Source organism: Aaosphaeria arxii (genome assembly GCF_010015735.1).
Source record: "Aaosphaeria arxii CBS 175.79 unplaced genomic scaffold BU24scaffold_4, whole genome shotgun sequence".
Lineage (NCBI taxonomy): Eukaryota > Fungi > Ascomycota > Dothideomycetes > Pleosporales > Aaosphaeria > Aaosphaeria arxii.
In genome coordinates this window covers 933,532-953,868 of record NW_022983477.1, presented here as the reverse complement: position 1 = coordinate 953,868, position 20,337 = coordinate 933,532, and the positions used below count along the sequence as shown (strand labels likewise).

General features: G+C 49.1%; 4 protein-coding genes across 4 annotated transcripts in view; all 4 read right to left on the bottom strand.

The window, feature by feature from the left end:
- The window catches only part of BU24DRAFT_408756 (nitrate transporter-like protein), a gene marked incomplete at both ends in the record, with an annotated part of 2,124 nt that extends 348 nt beyond the window's left edge, over nt 1-1,776 (bottom strand). Inside the window, 5 exons of the mRNA XM_033525875.1 lie at nt 5-181; nt 238-1,034; nt 1,092-1,447; nt 1,508-1,526; nt 1,625-1,776. Of these exons, the coding sequence (XP_033383887.1) occupies nt 5-181; nt 238-1,034; nt 1,092-1,447; nt 1,508-1,526; nt 1,625-1,776 (1,501 nt within the window). The remainder of the gene's footprint in view (nt 1-4; nt 182-237; nt 1,035-1,091; nt 1,448-1,507; nt 1,527-1,624) is intronic.
- A 1,732-nt stretch (nt 1,777-3,508) lies between these two features.
- Nucleotides 3,509-4,411, bottom strand: BU24DRAFT_180389 (uncharacterized protein). Its single transcript, XM_033521609.1, has one exon. The coding sequence runs from the start codon at nt 4,160-4,162 to the stop codon at nt 3,554-3,556; it is 609 nt and encodes a 202-aa protein (XP_033383886.1). The 5' UTR covers nt 4,163-4,411; the 3' UTR covers nt 3,509-3,553.
- A 3,571-nt stretch (nt 4,412-7,982) lies between these two features.
- On the bottom strand, nt 7,983-13,978 carry BU24DRAFT_441206 (uncharacterized protein). The gene is made up of 8 exons (XM_033530426.1): nt 13,446-13,978; nt 13,144-13,357; nt 12,320-13,084; nt 10,721-10,894; nt 10,007-10,667; nt 9,807-9,959; nt 9,640-9,754; nt 7,983-9,591 (listed from the first exon to the last, which is right to left on the bottom strand). Exons 1-8 carry the CDS (start codon nt 13,561-13,563, stop codon nt 8,018-8,020), a joined length of 3,774 nt encoding a protein of 1,257 aa, XP_033383885.1. The 5' UTR covers nt 13,564-13,978; the 3' UTR covers nt 7,983-8,017.
- Nucleotides 13,979-15,571: 1,593 nt separating this feature from the next.
- On the bottom strand, nt 15,572-17,407 carry BU24DRAFT_461787 (uncharacterized protein; the record flags this gene model as incomplete). The annotated part of the gene is made up of 3 exons (XM_033531927.1): nt 15,572-15,632; nt 15,749-17,132; nt 17,182-17,407. 3 exons carry the CDS (start codon nt 17,405-17,407, stop codon nt 15,572-15,574), a joined length of 1,671 nt encoding a protein of 556 aa, XP_033383884.1.
- Nucleotides 17,408-20,337: the final 2,930 nt, after the last annotated feature.

Genomic DNA, 20,337 nt, shown 5'->3' with positions numbered 1-20,337 from the left:
CGACCACCGATCTGGCCCTTGGGGATGGGGCGGACCCAGACGAAGCCGAGGTTGAGGGCGATGACGATTATGCCCATGATCCAGAAGACCTGGGCGTAGTTCTTGCCATGGTAGCGGAAGATGATGGCGAAGATGACGCCACCAAAGTTGCCTGCAGCACCAACGAGACCGGAGAGGATACCTGGTTGTAAATTAGCACATGTCTCTGATGAACGAAAGGGTTCGAGTCGAACTTACCATTGGCATGAGGGTGGATGTGGGGCACGAGTGCGAAGTTGGCACCGTTGCCTGCCTCGAGGAAGATGGCCATGACGGCGATGAGTCCGATCATCTCGCCCAAGTTATGGGGGTCAAGCTTTCCAATGATGATGAGGAAGATGCCAGACATGACACCGACAAAGTGGATCCAGCACTTCTTAGCCCAGAGGTTGTGGTTTGTCCACTTGTAGATCAAGTCACCAAAGAATCCACCAGCGGGCCTGGTAATAACGTTCAGGAGGCCGAACATGGCAGCCCATCGGCCGGATTGGGTCTGTCCAAGGTGTGGGAAGTTCTTGAGGTAGTAGGTGCCGAGGATGGAGTTGATGGCCAATTCGCCGCCGAATGAGCAGATGTATCCCGCGCAAAGCATGATCGTTTGGGGAGAGGCTGCGACCTTCCATGCTTCCTTGAATGTGGGCTTCTGGACGACCTCGTGCTGGACCTCGTCGAGAATGTTAACCTCGCCAGTGCCGGCCTCTACGTCAACGGGAGCAGTAGATGTCTTCTTCTCGTCGTTGGAGGAGATGGAGCCAGCACCAGTGGGCTTGTCGGTGAGGACACCGGTGGTAGCAACGATGGTAGTGTGCTCGGTAGCAGCGATCTTGCCACGGTCTGCCCATTTTCCGGTAGGCGTATCCTCGGTAAGGAGAAGCATAGAGATGGCCGTGACAGTGATGAGGATGAAGGGCACGATGAAAGTGACGCGCCAAGCAACATGAGGCGACAAGCCCTGTCGGTGGACCAATGAATCGAAGATGGCAGGCATGACGAAGCTAAAGAGAAGAATTGTCAGTGTGGGGAGCGGCAACGATCAGGAGGGTCAGACCCACTATGTGATACCACCACCAGAGTTACCCCATCCTCCGATCAGGGCGTTCGAGGTTCCGACAATGTTGCGATCGAAGAAGCCGGTCGACCATACCTGGCAAGGTACGAAAGTGCCACCAAGGATTCCAACGAAGAAGCGGATTGCATAGAGGCTTGCAGCATTGTGGGCGGTACCTGCAAGGGCAGATGGGATGGCGCCCGCGAGAAGGGTTCCGACGAAAGTTAGGCGGGGACCGAATCTGTCGCACAAGGGTCCAGCAATGGCACGAACGACGAGTGTGGCGGTAAGAGAGATGATGTTGGAGTTGGCGACTTCGTTCTGGGAGAGGTGGAGATCCTTCTTGATGGTGATGCTTAGCTGCAAAGGTGTTAGTGATATCCCAGGATGAGGCGTCGAGAATTGGAGGGTTCACCATACCAGAGGTGGAAACGCGTACCTTAGCGAGAGTTAGCATTTGCAGGACAAAAGTTGAGTGGGTGGGTGCATGTATGGAATGGATGGGTGGCATTGGAGACGGAGAATTAAATGACTTACCAGGACCAGAACGCGATGAAGAATCCGAGATAAGAGAAGAAGAAGACTCGACCGTATTTGTCGACAGGGTTAAAGATGGGGATGGATTTGGCCTTTTTGTTGTAGGGGTTGACCTCTGGTGCGGACCAGAGTTGCCTCAGCTGGAAGCCCATGATAGCGAAATCTGGGGGAGTGGAGTACACAGTGGGCGCGGTAGTGGAGAGAGAGAGAGAGAGAGAGAGAGAGACGTTAGATAGCGAACTTGAAGATTACTAGCAACGGAGCAAGGGTGATAAGGATGGTGGTCCGATCTATGCAGATGGGAGGGTCGTTATCGAAGCGCAGAAGCGATGGTTCCCTACTTCTCACTTGCAGGCGTGATACGGGGTAGCAAGTTGGAGGAGGTGGTGCAAAGTTATATAGATGGATATGAAGTATGGACGAATTGAAGAGATTCGAGTACCTCCGCGGTATGTTCAGTGATGTAAAGATGGCTTAGGACGAGCAGTGAATTCGCAAATCAGCTAATGCGCCAAGGGGGGAAGCATTTCGACCATGTTTGGATAGATAGATAATGGGATTATGGGGGGGGAGCCAACTGGGGGAAAGGTCCTAGTCCTAGTCCTAGTCTCCATGGAATCTCTCAACACGAAATTGAGAGTGTCGACCCTTGAAGATATCCTTATCTCTTGGGGGTGGGGAGGTCGGAGGAGAGTAGCGTCCAGGATTCCAGATTGGGCAGTGAACAGGGTGACAGAGGTGGGTTAGCAGAGAGCGGGAAGACGCCACAGATCAACGCCAGATTGACAGGCTAGGTAATGATGGAAGGGGCGTAGTTCAGTAGACTGCGGTAGGTGGTCTGTAGTTGGTTGTGGTAGGCCGTGGTAGGCTGTTGAATGTACTCGGTAGTGGAGGAAACGACTCCGAGCGAGTGAGGTTTGCGATAAAAAGGCAGAGAAAAGAGAGACCAAGTGGGCGTGGGATGTTAGTGGGAAGGATAATCTCTCGACTGGGACAGGACAGGACTGGGAACGAGGGACTATGCTGTGACTGGTGGGGGGGGGGGGGGGGGGGGGGGGAAGGGGAAAGCGTCAAAGCCCATACCCCTGCCCTATTCTCTTTCTTCTATATCGTCCCTGTTCCCCTTGTCCCTTTGTCTTCCTTGTCTTCGACTCTGTATGTAGAGAGGGAATATTAGGTAGAGAGAGAGAATAGGCCAGAGATAGGCGAGAGCGGTTGGCTTGTGGTCGTGGATTCTCTTATCTCTTGGCGCAGACACGGACGCTAGCAGAGGAGGCTCATCCCATCCGTCCAATCCCACTCGAGCTATTCATCCACTTCCACTTCTCTTATCAGTACATACACTGACCACCACTACTGCCACTGCCACTGCCACTGCCACTACTCACCAGGAACAGCCCCAGATACACAGTACAACACTCAACCATCAAACCACCACCACCAAAAAATATGAATGATGCATTTCCGCGGTATTCGTTCCCAGCCTGATACTCTATCGCTTCAATCAATCCATCCGACTTTTTGGTCCAGTTCGCTCATTGTGTGTGTGTGATCAGTAATGATACCAGCCCGCCATGATGATGCAGCCACCCTCCGCATTGGTTTCGTCCACAATCCCGAAATGCTTATGGTCGCCAGATTGCATCGTAAACTCCCCTTATCCTGGAAAACTGACTTTTCTTTTGCGGTCTGGGCTGAGTTGATTGAAGCCGTTCGTTGGATACTAGCCACTGCGATACCTCTCATCGATCGGAGGAGAGACATTGTCGCACTGAAACTGGCCCACCATCTGGGACCCTCGGATTCCACACTGGCCATCGATTCTAGCCCAGGTTTCTGACGCAAATCCTCGATGAACAAAAAAACCCAAGAAACTTACTTCTTGGTCCTCTTGTCTATCTTTTCGTCGGAAGTTCGTGAGTCGTTGAATTACGGATGGAACGGCGGTGGGTGGGTACAAACTGTGCCTCCTTCTCTTACTGCACTTGCACCGTGTAGGGGACAGTACCTACCTACTGTACCTTGGGTAGGTACCCTACTGCCTACTGCCTGCTCTCTATGCTGGTCGATCGATAACCTGCTTATCTCGCATGACGCCCAATTCCCTTTCTGTCGCCAGAATTCTCCACTGTCCCAGTAAAAGGTCTGTCGGAGAAATTCTATCTGGTCGTTCATCCAACATCTCCGCCATATCATCATTGGAGCCTTTTTCCTCTTTCTTTTTTTTTTTCTTTTCTTTCCCCGGAATTTCCCCTCAAAGATCTGCCGGCCTTCTTCTCCAGGCTGATGTGAGAGATATTCACATGCATCCAGCCTCTCCTCGACCTGACTGGACCGGAATTGAGTCGACTTGACTCTGTGAGGCTTGCTGCCGCCGATTTCACCGAGATAGCGATCCTGGAGACTAGTAATGTGCTTGTTCCTCAACACTCCCTCAGTCATTTGGGCTAGCATGCACCTCGCACATCCGCGACATCGGAGCCTCCTTCCTGCGAGAAGGGACAAGCCCCCAGCCCTGTTATCAGCGTGGCATGCCATGCAAAGCAGGAAAAAATGTTGTCCGAGGAGAAACCCTCAACTTTCGATATTAAGAATCTTTTTCTCACACGATTCCTGGCTGCGATGGAGAGATATGCACAGCTGACGGTGGGTTGACGTCGATGCTCTAGAACCGCCTGTGACCCACAGCATCGTCTTCGTAGAGTGAAAGCGTTATCGAGAGTATTCGTATCCAGCCATCAGTCATAGCCTTGTAAGGAGTAACTTCGGTACCGGATCACCTGGAAGCAGTGGTGAAGCAGATGCCATGTCTGGCTTGTATCCACACACACACGCACGCACTCAGACAATTCGCTGACATAATAACACATCGCAGTGATACACCAGACAAGATCGGTTGCAAGTGCCTAGGTACCAGCCGTGTACTTTCTGTAAAGCATCACCGCGTCTCGGGATCTCGTCAAAACCACTCTCAAGCCATAGTATTGCCTGTGGTAAGCGTCAGTTTTTGCACTGTTCCAGGTAATAACGTGATTCCATGCCACGGGCATATTTTCACGCGTCCTTACCAATAGTCCTCGCCAACCTTGATAGACTTCCCTCAAGCGTGGTGGCGAACATCCCACATCATGCAACGAAAGTAGGGATCAACTATCGAAAGAGGCTGCGCGCGTGTGTGCGTGTACTCGCATCTGCGTTCCGGCGCATGCATGCATGTAGTGAGGATAGAATAAGCTTTTTCCCAGAGGGATTGCCGCCACGCACGCACGCACACTCGGTATGTTATTGTGCCTTTCTTTCGTGCTGTTTCGCTCGTGGAATGATGGTTTGGTTCCATGTGATGATGTTGGCCCGAGCGTTTTGGGGATTGAGGGGAGGGGGAGAGATCCAATAGCTTCTCCGCGGAAGTCGAACCGCGTGTGTGGGATGCAGGGAGGAAACAACCAGGAAAATTATATCAAACATATGCGAAGCATACCACAAACATTGATGATTATGATTGAATATCTCCGAAACCCGTGAAAAAATCTTGAATATTTTCTTTCAGAGTTTGTCTTCTTCCCGTCGTTAAGGGAACTGAGTTGAAGTAATAGAAGACAGTGAATCTGGAATACTCCATCACGAGCGTTCATGAATGACGAAGAACTGAAAAACGTACTCAGCAAAACAACTCACCAACATCATCTTTTTTCCCCAATCTACACTATGCATTAACTCATCCCTAATAAAAACGTTGCATGATTTAGTACCCTCCTTCCCTTTCCCTCCCATCTTTACTCTCATAAACAACAACCATCTACCCACTCCAAGAGCCTCATTCGAGGCAAGCGAGTAGACTTATCAAAGATTCGACTTCGAGGTCGAGTCCGCAACAAAGAACCTCGCTCGTCGAGTCCTTCTTCCCTCGTCGTCGTTCTCAGACTGTCACTAAAGTAACTCAGCTCAGTCTTGCAACTCTCGCAGTTTCGGACGTATGGAAATAGTCTTAATTAGTATAGATTGTTGACTAAGAAGTAATTGGTGGTGTGCGGGGAGGAGTGCGGGGGGTTGTTTGTGTGATGGGTTGTCTGTGATATGATATGCGAGTCCTGCTATTTTGATTGTATGGAAGGGTTCGCAGCTGATGAAAGTGCGGGAAGTATTGGTTATGAATGGTATAGGGAGACCGGGGAGGTTATTGATGTGATGGTTTGTTTCGTAATTTGTTCATGTGTTGGGTGGAAGGTCAGAGGGGAAGGTAGAGTAGTACTGTCTTGTTGTGAAAGTTGGTCGTGGAGAGATGTTGCAGTGAAGATGAGAAGGAGGACGGGAGTTAGGGTCTCACGTAAAAATGAGTGGGGAGTTCAGGACAAGGGTAAGTAGAGAGCCATGATAGACAGGGAAAGGGGAGTTTCTATTTGGTTGAGAATTGAATGAGAGACTTGATAGAAGGATTGAAAAGGTTTGAAGAAACAATTAAGATGCCTGACAGAATGTAAATGATAGTCTCGGTAGAATGGGAAGAAACAGACTTGACAGCCTGGTAGAAGAAAGTGAAGAGACCTGATACCCCCGCCCCTAGGCAAAAACAACTCGAGATTTAGGTTGAAATCACTGTCCGGATCCTTTCCTACGGCATCGCCCACAGGAATAATCAAGACGCCTTCGAATCAGCTTCCTCCTGTCGGATGTACAACCATAGGTCATGTTGTCCGGCCTCTCTTAGGTCCATTAAGTTGCCCTTTGAGAGGAACCAGCCACAGTCGCCTAAACTCGACTCGGAACATCTTTTCTTGTACGCTACCATGTTCTGGGTTGACTCGTCTAAGGAAGCCTCAACGTATGGATGTATTTGTTTCGGGTGCTCCCAGTCGTCATTAATGAAGGGGCGGAGCATGGCAAGCGGCCCACCATGAGACGACGTAATGTCGGCGATGATTTGGCTGTTGGGTTGGTCGTATGGGAGAGAGACGACGAAAGTTTCCGCCGTGGTACTGAGGAAGCCATCGAATACTTTCAATACTTTGATATTGCATTTCTTCTCGAGCGGCTCTCGGCATTCAGGGTGGCAGTATCTTAGGTCTTGAGCGAAGACAGGCACTGATTTTGTGCTTCCTTCCTTTTCTTTGTAGAGTTTTTCGATCGTATGAGCGATAGATGTCAGTACATGGTACTGGAGCCAAAGTTGTTGTTTGCCTCTCCACATTTCGAGGCCAAACGCTATGATCTGGCTCACAGGCTGAAAGTGTTTCCAGTTGGCCGCAATGATGGCCTTTAGATTTTCGCAAAGTTTTTCCACACGTTCTTTTGCCTTTGCATCATTATCGTGATTTTTGCATTGTTTGGAGAGGGTGTCCTCGGTCTCCTGGGTCTCCTTGGATTTCTTGCAGACCGGGAAAACCCCCGAACTATCTGAGTGGGCAGTGTGCGGGAGGTTTTCACGGAATTTTTGGTCGATCTCCATTCTGAAGTCGGGCTTCATTTCAGCAAGCTTCCATTCGTTAAGCTTCATCTGCTCAAGTTCCTCCTTTTCAAGGTTCATTTCCCCAAGGTTCATTTTCCGATCCTTCGTTGCCAGAATCTTCATTTCCAGATCCTTTATTTTCTCAAGCCTCGTATTCTCAAAATCAAGTTCGAAAGAGACCTCAGAGTAATCTTTGATTCGTCTGCAGACTAGAGGCGTCGCTCCATCTTCCCGTTCTCGGTCGTCCTTGGCGCGCTGCTCTTGTACAGTACGAAACATTTCCATATTGAACAGTGGCTCTCCATTGAGACGGGCATAAAGAACGTTGTGCCAGTACCATTCGTCAGGCGTATCATCTTTGTCTTCTGCACTACCCGACATCATGAAGCTGGGTTTTGGCAATGAATAAGTGATTGTTGCAGGAAGGATAGTGAAAGTAAGGAAAGTAAGTGTGCGAAGAACAAAGCTGTGAACGCATCACCGAGAGAAACATTTATACACAACCTTGGAGTCATTGATGTGACTGTTGAAGGGACTTGCGTAGAGTCACAGTCGGGTAGTCAGAGCTCGTGGATTCTTTCAGTATCGGTGAAGGGACCAATGTCATGATTAGATGTGACGGATCAACCGCAGAAGTGGACAAGTGCAGGACCGGCGTAGCAAATACTCAAATCCGAAGCCATCGACGATCACATCTTGACTTCTGACTGGTGGATGATTTCGTGGTGCCATACCTATCTTGTTTCATGTTTCAAGTATGGTTTTGTTTGTTTGGAACTCCCAATGGCAGGGACGACCCGTCAAGCTCCGGCCCTCATTGTGTACACGGACATCCCACGGACAATGACCAGTGACTTCGAGCCCAAGCACCAATGAAGGGTAACATCCAAGTGAACATGATAGCCTAGCCAAAGTGACGGAACGTAGTTGATATTACAATATATACATGACTATCGCAAATCATGGATATCTAAAGTGTTGGCCTCGTCTATAGGTGTGGATAACAGTCCCCGTTCCTCTGCATCTTCCTCTTCTCTATCCTCCTGCACAGGACCTCTACCATAACCCGCATCCTCGTCTCTATCCTCCATACCGTTCATTACGTACCATACATCCTTCTTCGTAAGTAAGCCCTTGAGCATGCCACGATCAACGAAGAGAAGATAACGCAGGCCCAGTTTCTGAAACATGTTCAGTGTGAGCTGGAAGCTGGCCTTGTAATTGAGCGTCATGGGAGTCTGATCCATCCAGGGGCGAAGGTCGAGTGAATTAGTAGGGTCTGACAAAGGTTGATGGGAGAAGTATGCCTCAGTCTCTGCGGAAAGGTTTCTAGGTGGGGAGAGAGCTGTCGATAGAGCGTAAGCAAGCTCTGTGCGGGAAATGTAGCCAAGAAGTAGAGCATCGCGACTGCTATCAATGACAGGAAAGCCACGATAATGCTGTTGTGATAAAAGGAGCTGCAATGACTGAACAGTGTGACCTGTTGCAGTGATGACGTTCAAGTCTTCAGTGCGAGTCATCACCTGCGAAGCGGGGACATCGGGGATCGCGTCGCCCTCATCGCGGTTATCTAGATAGGGATATCCGTTGACATGGATCCATGATTCGTAGATACTGCGTGGAGAGATTGCATCTCCTATCCATTTGCTGAGCATGACCGCAATCATGATGGGTAGGACATAGCTTAGGGCACCTGTGAGTTCGAACATGATGACGACAATGGAAACAGTCATTCGCGACACTCCTCCGAGAGCCGATGCTGCTCCAATGATAGCATATGTACCCGGTGTTACGCAAGGTACATCTGGCTCACACGAATTAAAGATGAACAGACTGGGCCAAGCTTCCTGTACGACCTGGACAGAGAGTCCAACGGCACGACCGTACAATCCCCCAATAGCCATGGATGGAAGGATGATGCCGGCGGGTATTTGAAGGCCAAAAGTGAACCCCGCAAGAATGATGCCAATCAGGGCTGATATGAGTAGTAGTGTTATGACACCAGTGTTGGCCCTTCCAGACTTGCATAGGCCGAGCGTGTCCTCTGTCAAGTCAATGCATTCCGCAAAGAGCACATGTACGAGCTCGGACGCCTGCGCTCTCATAAATTTAACCGGATAATTGATCAGAGCTGTGACCAATGTGACCAGTACAACTTCCGTAACCGGCCCTTTGAGGTAAGTCCTGTTCTTCCTCCACTCGGCAATTGACATGTTCAGCTTGATAAAAAAGCCTCCAAAGAGACCTCCAAGAATTCCGAGAAAGGCAAATGGTACAATCTCGAAGTTGTGCCAGCCGCTGTGATAGGTGACTTGGTATAGAACGAGCTTGCCTGTTCGAAATGGGTTGAAGCCTTGGAGAGTGACAGCGGCTACCATGGCACACACAAAGCTTTGCCACATGGTCTTATCGGGGAAGTAGTACGACAACTGCTCCAAACTAAAAAGCACGCCGCCAATAGGAGATCCAAAAGCGACTGAGATGCCCGCCGCTGCTGCTGCCGAGAAAATCTCGCGTTTTCTTGCTGTGCAAAATGGTTAGCTATGTCATTATAGGAAAATAGGAAACTAACCTTCGTTCCCGTTGACGTTGCTGAAAAGCTTCATGAACAAGTTTGCGCAACAGCATGCAACATGGACAAGAGGCCCTTCTTTTCCTAGCCAAAGGCCAGATGCAACAGCAAAGCACTGCGACTATTAGTACCCAAATTCGATGAAACCGCCAAAATTGTCTGCATACCAGACCTAGAGTCTTAATCAAAAGTGTCCACCCCCCTAAAAAGCGTCGGATGACGAAACCACCCAGAACAGTCTTGACTTCTGCGATACCACTGTGTTTGGCATAGGTCGAATATTCTCGGACTAGGATACTAGCACACGCGGCGAAAAGGATCTAGCAACATGAGCTTTTGGCGATTGCGGGGGGGGAGTGCCACTTACAGAAAATACAACGAAGAAGATATACTCTACGATCCAACTGCCCACCTCGGAATGAATGCCCAACGCATTACTCCACGGATGCCAGTCGTGGCATTGTGAAAGCTCCGAATAGCCCCAGCAGCAGAACGCCTTGTTCAGATAAAATCTTCCGTCGCCTTCTACGTTACTGCAATATCCAGTCTTCAAGTCTCCTAGCCAATCGCCGGAAATATCGATGAACGCTGCAATGGTTCCGGACAAGAGGCCTGCCGCCACAAGGATAATCCAGACTTGGCTTGCATCTGCAAGTTGTTTGACCGAGCCGAGCACACCTGTCGCGCTCGAGTATAGATAGCGTAGACGCTGCCTCTCTTTCGCATATTCAAATATCCAATCGATTGCAGTGAGATCATCGTAGCCTACGCGGCGACCTGGACCCTCAACGTACCAGTCAAGCCCGGTGGCATCTTTTGCATCCTGGGGATGGTGACCCGCATTGGCTGGATTGTCAAGATAGTTCAATATAAGCTCGGTGGAATCGTTTGGGTGCGAGGCCGTCCTGAGATGCGGTAATCTCGGTTGAGGTGAGCGAGGTACTGGGGATTGTCGGTTTGGAGAGGAGAGGAAGCTTCTGATTGAGAAGGGTGTGGACGTGGCTTTCTGCTTTCTTTTGAAAGACACTCTGAATGTTTGTCGTTAGTCGCATACACCGAAATATATATTACGTAGCCTTACTGTTCAGGTAGTTCATGATCAAGCGGATCTTCCCCTAGCAGTCCCTCGTCCTCGTAATCGCTCTCATCTTCGACGGAGGGATGGTGTTTCGGCGCACGACTGGAGGAAGCTTCGGCCTGTCCACGTGTGGGCTGGCTTGACGATGAGCTGGACATCCCCGGGAGTGTCAATAATCTGCGATCGCATCTTCATGCACGGGAATCTATAGAAGGGTCCAATGTCGTATTACGGGACGGTTGAGGTTAGGTCCATGAGGCTGAGACGCAGAGGACAAACAGCGCAAACATGTGGCGCCAAGCACGAACTCCGTTACCCAGGCACTCTGATTGGTCCAATTGCTTCCCTTTTTGGTGTAACGGACTCCCCTCCCCATACACAGTTCTTGACGAGGTACATGCTTCATAGGCACATAGGTACCTGACAATAGGAACCTGGTATGTGTGAGTTCATTCAAGCATATGGACACAAATTAAAATTATACATGCACAGAAGCATGATATACAAATCGAACAAAGTTAAATTCATTGCTCCTCTTGCCTGTAACCCCTCCGATAGATATTTGGGTAGTATTTTACGTTTGATCATAAGTACACTTTCATTACACCAGCCTACTTAGCCGTTCGTTCAAATTCGTGTGCAAAAGGTTTAAGTGCAGCAGTGTTGATTCTTGTGATTAACATGTCTCTACGGAATCATCTCAACCTCCTTTGACTATTGACGGAGGAAGTGAATGTACCATGCAGTGATTGACAAGAACATTCATTCACTTTTAAGCCCCGTTCACTTCGAAATCCAGTACCCACCAGAAATTACAACTTCCGCTTTCCCCAAAATACAACCAGCACGTTTCAAAAATCCGAATCCCCATCGAATTCCCGTCTAATCGAATAAAGATACTATCGACCAAGACCCAACCCTTACGACCAAATACACACAACACACAACCAACAATGGGCACACCAGTCTCCAAACCTAAACCCTCAGTCAATTCCCAACCCGGCCAATCCTCCCACTTGAACGCACGCGTAACGGCATTCCTCCACAACGAGCAAACCATCCGCATACACAGCTACATCGACGCATACTACGCCCCATTCAAGAACCCAAATATGAGTCGCAAGGAGCGCGAGATAATTGACCTTGCGTTGGCGATCAAGCCGGATTACGAGGAGTTGTGTAGGGAGTTTGTGGCGAGGGATATGGTAGAACTAAAGGTTGTCGCGAAGGTGGGGCAGATGGCGGAGTGTCATTTGAGATGGGTTAGGGAGGCTGTGGAGAGAGCTGATGCTAAGGAGAACGATGGAGGAAGAAGTTGGGGTAGCTTCAGGTTATGAATAGAGGTAGAAAGGGTGGAGACAATGAGCATCCTGCGAGTGGTATGGCTGCATGTGGAGAGAACCACTGCCTCAAATTGCCAGGCCCCATGCGAATGATACAATGAAAGAATGATGGCTCACTCAAGAACAAGATGGACTAAGGGTAAACGTATCGATGGGGAAGATCGGTTTGGTAGAAAAGCAATGATTCATACTTCCTTACACCTGAATTCGAATATACCCACGCCTTCGCTATGACCTCGTTACAATACATCGTCCCTACTCTTTATTGAAATCCACAACAGCCCGTCCAGCAATCTCTCCCCTCCTAAGCTTCTGAACCGCCTCGTTGAATTGACTCAAACCATAAACGGTATAGATTGGCTTCAAAAGCCCCCTCTGCGCAAACTGCAATGTCTTGTCCACGTCCGCCATGTTGCTCACCAAGGTGCCCTCAATACCCTGCTTCTTGAAGCAAAGCTGATTGGGATCTACATCAATGTGGAAAGTTCCAGCGGGCGGGAGACCAATGCACATGACCCTACCTCCAATGCGGCCACCGAGTAGCGAGATGGATGAAGGGTAAGACTGGACAGCCGTGACGAAGACAGCATGCGCTCCGAGGCCATCGCATATCCTGATCACTTCGGCAGCGACATCAGAGACCTGCTTGAAGTCGATGAATTCTTCGGCTCCAGCCGTTTCAATGCAGAGTTTCTTCTTGTCCTCGCCCGTGTCGATGGCGATGGGTCGGAGTCCCATGGCTTTCGCCAATTGAATACCTTGCATACCGACACCGCCGCCCCCACCAGGGAAAACAGCCCAGTCGCCAGGCTTGAGGTTGGATTCTTTGATTGATGTGTAGATGGTCGATGCAGAGCACATAATGGGTCCGGCAATGTAGTCGCTCACACCGTCTGGGATGACGGTAGTGTAGCGCTCGGGAGATACTACATACTCCTTGTAAGATCCATCGCAGGTCAGTCCGGTGAGAACGGCTCCTGGACAATAGCACTCTTTATCTGTACGACAGAGTTCGCATGCCCCACTATTTAGTGTCAGCGAGCGCTGTACTTCGTACAACTTATCGGGAAGACTTGAACATACCAGGTGTCTTGAATAGGTTTTAGACCAGCTCGCATGCCTGGTTTCAGCGTTTTCACGGCGTCTCCAACTTTGACAATAACTCCGGCACCTTCGTGGCCTGCACACCTGACACCGAAAGTGCTCATCTTGGGCACGGCCCAGTCGTTGAGCATGAAATGAATGTCCGAGTGGCAGATTCCGGTAGCGTTGAGTTTGATGAGGACCTCATTAGGCTCTGGAATGGGTCAATACTGGTATCTTGATTTCCCGGCGGTGAATTGCAGCAATGGACGAGAGGCTCTAGTGTAGGTGATATGACGTACTGATCTCAGGAACAGGCACCATCTGGACTTCAACATGAAAGTCAGGTCCCTCATTTACGACGACACCAGCCCTGCATTCCTTCGGGATCTCAAAGGCAGGTGTCTTGTCGTCGGCCATGATGTCAATGTTATTGGTTTTTACAGAGTGTTTGTAGAGGTAAGAGCAAACAGCTTCGACTGCAATGATACAACCACTTAGACCAGCTAAATCGATGAGTTAAGTAGTTTTCGATAATGGAGCAAATGCCGATGGGTCCAATTGCCCTTTTATTCTGCCGAGGTGGGCCTCACGTGGACGTCGCCAATGGAAAGCATGATGCATCTGTAAAGAATGTGCTAGGAATTCAACACCTCGGTTCTCATTCTAGCCAATACTGGGGGACCAAGACCTTTGAACACCGGCCCGTTTGGGGCATGATTCACATCCACTGAATCGATCGCGTTGTACCCTTTGCCAGGTCAAGAGGGGCGTGGTTAGCTCTGTGTACCTGTGGAACTAGATTATCAGGCGGTTTCTCTCTGTTCGGTAGTGGGGACGGCTGCGGGGAAGCTATGGAGAAGAGCGCAGACGAGTAGTATGCATACGAGGGTGTACATGTACCATTACGCGTAGTGTCCGGCACGGTGCATTAGTGCGGGGAAGAGGAAGATATCACTAGTTGCATTCGAGTTTCACTTGGACAGTCAATAATGGACCTTCATTACATACCTAGATACACTAAAGTACGATAATGGTAGTGCTAGTACAAAGTAATCTAAATACGCTTGTTACATTAAGCTACAGCGTGTATTGTCATCTCATTAATCCCTGGCAAAGTTCTGCCATGTTGTTATGCAGCATACTTTACAAACCGGGATACGCTCACCGCGTACTAACCTGAAAGGGTATGTATGTAGCAAGCCTATACCCTCATCAATTCCTAATTTCGGAACAGATTATTCGTTTACAAACGTTCCGATTGTCTCTTGTAGACTTCTGCTCGCCTCCGTATACCTGCCTATATGTTTGTGTAAGCAAAGTGAAACTAGCCTCTACAAGGGTGAGATTCGAGAGCAAGGCAGCATGAAAGTGTCTCGGCGTTGCCGTGCTCATGCCTAATAACTGTTATATGCATCGCTACAATCACAATCTGTGCCATCTTGATTCATCTGTGTCGTACTTATAAATTCAGCCATCATGGACTTCGTATCTATTTCCTCTTACTAGCCCACCCCTTCCTCAACATCTCATTGCTCGCTCGCCAGGACTGCCTCGCCCCCTTCGACATCGCTGCTCCCTCTAGAGATTTGTGCAACGCTGTCGACAGTACAGTATCTCGTTGCCGCTTTTTAAACACGCAAACCAGAGATACCGGCTGTAAATCCATCGACTATCACGACAGTATGTACCCACTTCCCGATCATCAAAAGCAATATAGATGCGCCTTTCCCCTTTGGAATGCTCGCTACTCATCGTCTAAAGCACATATCAGACAGTAATATAGCAGTCATCTCCAGTGGACAGCTATCCGACTTCAACTCGGATGTTATCATCATCATAATCTTCCATGGTGGGGCTAATCTCAATGCCTTCAACCAGAAGAACACGGATCAAATATCAGGAGTAGAATCAAGGATACCGTTAAGAAGGTCATCATCAGCTCCATTCTCTGTATCATCGGTATCAATCTACCTTAAATAGTCATCAGATAGGAGGTAAAAGAGTTCCCCTTCTCCTGAAGTTTTATGATTCCTTAGGTATAATGGCGTATTGAAGTGTTTCGCGTTAATAATATCTTCCTAGAGAGAATATCGATAGTAAATGCGCTGGCATCAAACTGGTGCAAATGCTGGCATTGCCCTAGGTCACCAAAAGCATAAATGGTCAGTGAATATGAAGGCTGTATTCCTATGGGTGAACCAAGCTATAAACCCAGTCACAGTGGCAGCTAATCGGTGAAAGAAGTGACCGACACTGTGTGGTGATGCAGATGGAGTTCATCATACCACGGTTGCCAAACAGAATGCTTTCTTCATCCATGCGCTACCTAGCATGTCCAGTCCTGCGACACAGTACCCTTGTGAACAAACTCCTAACTCCTTGATCCATTGCCTCCGGTTCAGTCTGGTCGTAGGTTCCTTTGCTATCACTGGCTCCGATAGACGTAATAGTAGACGGCGAACGCAAGACCGACGACGAAAACCGCACTAGGCAGACCTCGTTAGAACCTCAAATAAAAACAATCAATTGAATCATGGAAAGCCACAATTGCTCCTTAGGGGCCTCTTCTCGCTACAGGATCGGGTATGTCTGTAGCGCTTACCGCGAAGCTCGGAAGCAGCCGGTGAAGATCCCCAACAGTGAGCTCATGCCGCGGCTCAATCGAGTTCGTTGCTCTTTGGAGTCTTTCGTAGCAGCTATGTGATGCTGCTCGTTAGCCTTTGTGTCTTTCGAAGAGCCATGTGTATTTCCAGAACATAGAGTCATTTCTTCCTCTGGAGCAGTCTCAGTAGGGACGAGAGAATGATTGCGAAGGTTCAAGTCCTTCGTAGGAGTGTTGAGTGGTGCTATCGCGTCTTGAATCCACGGAGTCTCGCCATAAACGACAGGAACACGCTCCTTAGCCGATACAGACTGAAGGGTGCAGGCTTTCTCATCACCTTCTTTGGTCTTGCTTGCCTCAAGTGTATCATGTGGGGCTATCGTGTCAGTGGGGGGATGTTCACCTGCATCCTCTGGCTCGGACGATCCTCCCTCAACCACAGCTTGCAGTGAGTCCTTGGAATATCCTCTAAGCATGTCGACAGAGACCCCTCTTGGTTGGACTAGAGTTGCCTGGCCGATACCGTGATTCTCCATAGCAGTAGGCGCCGAAGGGAGCGTGTAGAGCTGCTGAGAGATACTAGCACGCACAGTAGGCGCCTGTGCCATATTATCGTCTTGAGAAGCACTTCCTGTGCCTGCACAACTCCATACGTCCAATCCGTCGCGATTTGTATACCTGCCCCAGCCTGGAGTCGGTCTGTAGAATCTGTACTGGGTGCTCGGTCCTGTTAAAAGTTGCTCGTGCGGGAAAAGAGGCACATCATTCAAAAGCCTAGGTCCTCCAGGGTTTCCGATATCAATAACATAAGAAGCTCTGTTTTCAGGCCTGAAGGCAGGGGCCACGTCAAGTTCATCCGGCAAGAGGCATTCGAGTGCATCTTGTTGAGCGCGATCAAGATACTGCAGATCGTTCAGCTCGTCGTGGGTGGGAGAGTCAAACATCTCCTCTCGAATCGATGCCATGCGGCCACGCTCTGGTGGTGACGGATAGCCTTCAGATATTGTACGCATGGGGCCTCGGGGTGGCGTAGATCTACTCGGTCTCCTAAAGCCTTGGTCCATCGCTTCGTAGTCAAACAAAGGGGCTGTCTCGGATACGTTGCTCGTAGGCTCCATTTCAGCAATTTCATGCTTGACAGGTGTGGATGGCTCAGTGATATGTTCCGGTTTCCCTTCTGCCATGTTTTCTTTGGGGACTTCAGGAGTATCGGATTCGAGACCAGGAGGTTGGGCTTGTTCTTTGATCCTGTCGTGAAGCATTGCGTCCTCTCCCAGGTTGGCCTCAACTTGCGCTAGGTCCGCCTTCGATGCTTGATCGGGACGCGACTTTTCGGGGCTCACAACACGGTATACGTTGTTTCGGTTGCCGGCTTCATCAGTGTCTGAGATCTGTCAGTGATGTTCAGAGCTGCTCTAGAAGGACGAAATCACCTGTTTCCTCAGATTCATCCACAACCCACTGGCCATCACCGATGCGGATCTTGTACTGATAAATACCTTCTGCGACATTGTTGAAAGTGTAAGAGAAGACGATACTATCATACTCGCTCCTCTCGTTTGCACTCATCTGCAGGACCTGCCACTCCGGGTTGCTCATGGAGGACACAATGAACACAGGGCCTTGGACTCCAGGGTGTACAAACGTGACCGTAGCCATGATAAAGTCAGGTGTGAAGTCACTGAGCTTAGCGCTGTAGGTTTGTGTAATGTACGCAATATGTGAGGTGAGAAGTGTTGCGCTGGACTGAAGAAAGTCTCAGGAACGCGTTGGAGGAGAATCGGTAGACTTTCAGGATCGAACTCAACTAAAAGCATGATGATGTCAGTCGCATATCATCTCAAGAGACTCCAGGTAGACTATAGCGTCCATACAGGTTCAGGGAAAGGACGGTACTTGAGTAGGGTCATGAAAAGCAGAGTAAAAGAATAGTTGCGATAACACTTCGTCGGCAGTATAGTGCAGGGAGTGAAAGAGGCTTACCAGAGCATAGAGAGTAGGTGAAGACACCCAGGGCGCGCTATGAGGTGGAAAGGAGGGAGGAGGGAGGATGAGGGAGGTGGGTGGTGAAGGGAAGGAGGGAGAAGGTAGGAGGCAGGAAGGTAGGTGATAGGTAAAAGAAGAGAGGGCGATAGAGGGAGGGTAGGAGGACAGAAGTAGAGGTGACGGAGCGGGAGGACAAACGGACGCGTCACGCGTTAGCGGGTCGTAAAGATTAGCTGAAGTGAAAGTGATTGTAGATTCTTATACTCGAGAAAGGACGATGTACTATCTACTCATAAACCCAACGCTCCCTGTAGGCGCTCATGAGGAGTTTTAGATATCTTCAGCCTGGAGGAAGTATAGCACTTTGTGTCCAGCCTTTTACACACAGGCTACCCTGCCTCTATTTCTTACTATGTATGCTGTGAGAGATACCCAGTGCACAGGATCCCATACTTTGACCTCTTGAAAGAGTGCTGTCGTCGTTATGGGGCATCTGATTTCCTTGGGTCTATTGCTACATCAATGTAAATATAGCTATAGCGAAAGGGTTGTGTATAGGATAAGCAGCATGCTTGATAGATACATTGCGTATACTCTGAACTTGTAGATACGAGCTGTAACTTCTACAGACAAGTGTATTCTGAATCGAATGTACGGAGTATATCTCATACAATTCAGATATTGTAAACAGATGCATTTACCTATAAACTAAGTGATTGGTGGGTGCATGTCACTAGCGCCACCGCCACTTTGAAGACTTCCCGCACTGACGGCTCCCTCGACCCCTACCCCAATAAGCAACCCCAGAGTATCCCGAATGCTTTGCCAACATCCAACTTCATTCAAACAACGCCTAGAGATTTACTGGTGGCATCTCCAACTTCTTCATTATGGTTTAGTCTTTCACTGTTCATTACGAATACATCACCTTGCCCCAAAACCGACACTTGCTGGAGAGGACACTTGACCTGGTAAAAACACCTCTCATTAACTCATTTACCTTTCCAGAATTTTTCCTTCGCAATCTGCATGCAACTAGTTTTCACAGATAGCAACCTTACCTTCCAATGCAAGCCGGCCGGCAGTCTATTTTTACAAATTGGCTACAAATGAAGCATAGCGCAGTTTTTACGCCTCTACAAGTTCTAGTATTGCATGTATTTGTCTTCTGTCCTGCGCCAAAACTTCTCGAGGAATGTCTTGATAGAGCAACTGCTGAAACCTTTTCGATGGTTCTTTCAGCTAAGCAGCTGCATAGACTACATATAGAGAAGATTATTCGCGTTGTTGCGCTAAAATTAGAGCATAAGCATATCGTGGCACAACTCAACGACTGGAGGTCGAAAGAAAAGACGAGTTCGCCGGTAGCGTCTGGTACCGAGAAGCAGCTTTGAAAACAAGGAGGACAACAACACATCTTATCAGACTTGCTGTACATATCTGCTCCGCATACAAGGGTCAGGAATAGGACCCAAATACTTGCCAGGCTAGTTGCCAGAATAGAGCAGGCCGCACGATACGACAATAGTGATCCGGGTCAGACTTAAGATTGCACTGCAAGATCGCAGAAGTAACCTGTCGTGCTCAGCAGTGCTCCCTTAAGCTCAGCAAAAGGCCAACAACAAAGATACGCGCGATGCAACATTGAACAGCCTCCTTTATCGTAGAAGGGAGCCCACTACCATGCTCACGATTCAGAATACTAAATTTCTTCGGAGATGTCTCTACCGTTCCCGCATAGGCCGCCTGCAAGACTACTAGTCGGATGCTGACCTCCAGGCATTGGAGTAACATTCAGCTTCGCGCTCGGCACCAATTCAAAAGTGAGCAAGAGATAGACAGCCAGCAGTAAGGAAGTACAGTACATGCCCCTGGGTACTCCGGGTAGGAGATCGGGTGTTACGGTCTCTTTGTGGCTAAAGGGAAGCTGCTTTCATTGATATCCTTTTCTTATTCACATCGTCAGTAGAATTCTGCTTACTATCCACGTTTCATCTGAAGAATACATCTCCTTGGCGCAAGCTAATAGCTTCAGGAGAGTGTTGAGCAATAATCAAGCAGCACGCCAGCTTCCTTTGAACAGTTTCAACGGACGAAAGTACCAACACAGCTTGTATTGTTCTCTGTTATGGACATACAAAGGCGTCATCAAGAGATGACAAATGGTATATCGTACATGAACAATAAGACTTGTACTTGTAAGGGTATGGAGTACTCGGAGGTTGAACTTGTCGAAGCTCCGATTATACTCGTATGCAGTGACGTGATCGTCCCAATCCGCTGCCTACCTCTTGCAAGTTATTCACGTCCCGCCAATTCAGGTCCGAACGCTTTGCAATACATACTGCAAACTCCGAGTCCTCGAGTATAGTTTACTCGTATCAACGCCATTGTACAGCCTAGCCACGTGCCAGCCCTACTCGTACTGTAATCGCACGTTCGCTCTTCTCGAGGCCGATGTTTCAGCCAATGAACATGAAAGAATGCGCCCGACTGGGGGATCTGCACGCGCTGATTGTAGGGCTTTAGGACTATTATCGCGCTTCGGTCCTTCTGGCTCGGCCGAGGTGGACTCTCTACACATGAGCGACTACGCATGACGA